The sequence below is a fragment of the Lactuca virosa genome, chromosome 9 (assembly GCF_052849685.1).
Source record: "Lactuca virosa cultivar CGN04683 chromosome 9, Lactuca_virosa_CGN04683_v6, whole genome shotgun sequence".
Taxonomy (NCBI): domain Eukaryota; kingdom Viridiplantae; phylum Streptophyta; class Magnoliopsida; order Asterales; family Asteraceae; genus Lactuca; species Lactuca virosa.
In genome coordinates, this window is record NC_136434.1 from 207,507,876 (window position 1) to 207,511,762 (window position 3,887).

General features: G+C 37.7%; 1 protein-coding gene across 1 annotated transcript; it reads right to left on the minus strand.

Annotated features, from left to right (window-relative positions):
• Window positions 1–247: 247 nt before the first annotated feature.
• On the minus strand, window positions 248–3,250 carry LOC145140230 (uncharacterized). Its single transcript, XM_079073791.1, has 5 exons — window positions 3,093–3,250; window positions 2,968–2,984; window positions 1,992–2,714; window positions 772–1,799; window positions 248–700 (listed from the first exon to the last, which is right to left on the minus strand). The coding sequence occupies exons 1-5, from the start codon at window positions 3,248–3,250 to the stop codon at window positions 248–250; spliced, it is 2,379 nt and encodes a 792-aa protein (XP_078929917.1).
• Window positions 3,251–3,887: the final 637 nt, after the last annotated feature.

Below are 3,887 nucleotides of genomic sequence, written 5' to 3' on the forward strand. Positions count from 1 at the left end.
ACAGCTATTTCATGTTTTGTGATTTTATATAAAATTAAACACTATATTTACCTGCACCTATTCAACAATTAAAAATAACACATAAAACTAAAAGTACCAGTTCTATTAAGCTAACATTAAGTTCCAAAAGATTTTTACCACAAAAGATTGGTTAGTTTTAGACTCTAAAGTCTAAAATTAAGTTCTAATACCACAAAAGAGAGTGTTATGACTCTAAAAGTCTAAACTCTAAAATACCACTAATCGACTAATCGTTATCCTCATCATCCTCAAATACGAGTTCATCTTCCCCCTCTATTTCAACAAACTCCTTATAAACCCCAGCATCATTTTCCTCTTCAGGTTCATCTACCAAACGGGGTTGTCTAGCTCTAGCTCTACCTTGTGAGCTTGACTCAGCAACCCCAACAGCCCCTTGCCTCCCACCTGGTGTTGTTGTTCTTCTAGTTAGATGAACCTGCTCATCCACCCCCATAGCCTCTGCCACAACATCCCATCTCAAGTCATCACCCTCAAACACGAGACCATCATCATCACTCGCCAACCACTCAAACGGGTCATGTATGTGCGAGTCTTCCAAGATGATCGGGTCGATCATATCCCGCATATCATACCTCCTCCTTAATGCTCGATTATATTTGATGTAAACTAAATCATTTAGTTTTTGTCGTTCAAGACGGTTTCTTTTTTTCGAATGGATCTACAAAAATAAAATTAAACCATTAGTAAATAGTGCAAAGGATATTAATCTTAAAAAAATGAACAACTTACATGTTCAAAAACACTCCAGTTACGCTCACACCCTGATGAACTACAAGTAAGACTCAACACCTTCACATAAAACTTCTTAAGTGTTGGTGCTGATGATCCATATTGCATCCACCATTTCGCTGGTGCAAGTGTTGTTCTTAATTTAACAGCCATATGTTGCGCAAATAACTCTTCTGCACCGATATATATAGAGAGCTCTTGGTGAATCTTGGTCTCGTCTTCTTCTGATGACATCTTATGTATGCATGCCATCAAGCCCTTAATCACCTCACTATCTTCTTTCACTCCTGGGTTGTTGTAAAAAATACTTGGATTCAGATAGTGACCAGCCGCATGCAAATCTTGGTGGAGTTGACAATTCCACCTGTCATCAATGATTTTGAAGAAAGCTTTGTATTTGTTAATTTTGTTGTTGAATGAGTATGCAATCTGCTCCTTTTCCCTATCCATGGCTTCATAAATGTACCCCATAGTCGGCTTTCTTTCACTATCTACCAGTCGAAGCACCGTTAGTAATGGTTCACCAACTTTGACAGCAATATCAATGTTAATCCAAAAACTAGGTGAAAAAATTGTTGCGACACATTGAGTTCCTCCCTCCTCCCCTTTGAACCTGCTTTTGTTCCAAGCTTCAGACGTGAACAACTTCTTCAAACTTGTCTTATGACTCCTAAAGCAATTTAGAGTTAAGAGGGCGGTTGCAAACCGGGTCTTTGCGGGCCTAATCATATCTCTTTGACCCGTAAAGTCTCTCAACATATTCAAGAGCAATGTACGGTTGTAAATGTAAGTGTTAACCGCAATTGCTTTGTCTAGTGTCTTCTTAAGACGAGTCACTTTGAAGATGTCTTCAAGCATGAGATCAATGCAATGCACAGCACACAGAGTCCAATAGATGTGTGGATATTTTGCTTCCACCATTTTCCCTGCCAAAACATTGTTGGCAGCACTATCTGTTACAATTTGAACCACATGATCGGGTCCAGTTTCTTTGATGAAGTAGTCAAACAACTTAAATAAATTCTCTCCTGTTCAAACAGCAACAAAAATAGTCAATAACAGTCTAAACAAGAGTGAATAACAATAAAAAACATAAACAAATTAATCTTTCATGGTACATAACATAAACAAAATAGAACAATGAATATAAACATAAGTAAAGTACATAACATAAACAACATAGAACATAAACATAAGTAAAAAACAAAAACAATGAATACCTGTATGAGAATAAGAAGATGCATCCACAGATTCTAGAAACATGCTTCCTCGTGGAGTATTCACTAAGAAGTTGATAAGTGCTCTTCCTTTCCGATCTCTCCAACCATCAGCCATCAAAGAGCACCCGATTGCCTTCTTCTCGGTCTCATTAAGTATCAAAAGTTTCTTTGTGTGCTCCTTCTCTAGCTTCATAAGAGGAACACGTACCTCATGGTAGCTAGGGGGTTTCATACCGGGACCATGTATAGCAATGGCTTCACGTGCAGGCCCTAAACTATCATACTTCACCGCGTTGAATGCAAGACCTGCATCATACATCCAACGGGCAAACTTCTGAACCGCGTCACCTCTTAGTTTTTTGTGAAGCTGGTTATGTTTGGGGGTTCCCACCAAGTACCCCTTCTTCTTCCCTGTTTCAGTGGATGGCCTAAAATGAGTATCCAAAGCGCCTTTTACTTTCTTGTTGTGTAGGGTTGACTTGGAGGACGAAATAGCCCTCTTGCCTAATGAGAAAGGAACCTCACCAGTTTCTTCTTCATCTTCATCATTTATATCCACCACATCATCATCAAAGTGAGGAATGTGATTCCTTTCAACTTTATCTTGTTTTTGTTTTTCAAAAATGTCTTTAAAAAGTTTCCTAACATCTGGTGGAGCTCTAAGACATTTGCAAACTGAAGTGGAATCACCAGCAAGGTGATGTTTATGTCTTGTAATCCCACCTTTGGCAACATTTGGACAATAATTACACAACACCCAATTTATAGTTCCTTCAACTCTTTTGCCATGTTTCTAGCCAATATCATCATCTTTTACACCAGGAGGCATGCCTGAATTGATCAGAAGATAGAAAGAAGCCAATATCATAAGATTCACATAATCAAAGATCATACAATAGAATTCAAAGAATCTCATAATTTAGAAGATAGAAGTTAAAAGCTTAAATTGATCAGAAGATAGAAGTTGAAGTCTTACCTTTTTGAAGTTGAAGTCTTGAAGAATTGATCAGAAGATAGAAGTTAAAAGCTGAAATTGGAAGAAATCAGTTAAAGCCTGAAACCGAGAAGTTAGAAAAAAACAGAGAAATTTAAAAGTCTTACCTTTTTGAAGTTGAACAATCGAGATGGATTCTGGAGTAGTTGGAGTCGTCTGGGGAGAAGGGGAGATGAGTTGTTGTCGCTATTGTCGCTGAAGTGGGAAATAACCCGCCAAAATCGATATTGGTGATTTTGGCGACATCGTACAATCTTAGGTCCATTAGACGGGAAGACACGAAATTGACTCTACTATTCCCCGCCTAAACCAATTCCGACCCTAATTGCTATGTATCTTAACGATTTAAACAAAAAAAAATCAATTTTGCCCTGATCGCTACACACGCTATTTCATCGCTACAGGCATGTAGCGACCCAACAAAGCTACGCTACGCTATTCGCTATAGCGAGGGTAGCGATCGCTATTAACAACCCTGGTGTGAGTAGTGGTTTGAAATTTTGAAATTCGAATTAACTAAGAAAATTTGAAATTCTAATTAGTTAAGAAATTTTGAAATTCGAATTAGCTAAATATTAGGCTCAATTTTGTGAAAACTATTAATCTAATTTCTGATTATTTAATATGAATAAATAACTTATTTTTTTATCCAATGTTTTAAAAACCGGTTTGAACCGGCCGGTCGAACCGGTTGGACCGGGAACCGGGAGAATGAGCGGTTCAACTATCACCGGTTTTACATTGATTTATGAACCGGATTGAACCGGCCGGTTTTTAGAAAAACCCGGTTAAACCGGTCAAAATAAAGCGGTTGAACCGGTTATACCAAATAAAAACACATGAAAATGTATCATTTACATAATAAACTTTGGTGATTTTTTGCTAATCTATTTAGCTTTCTC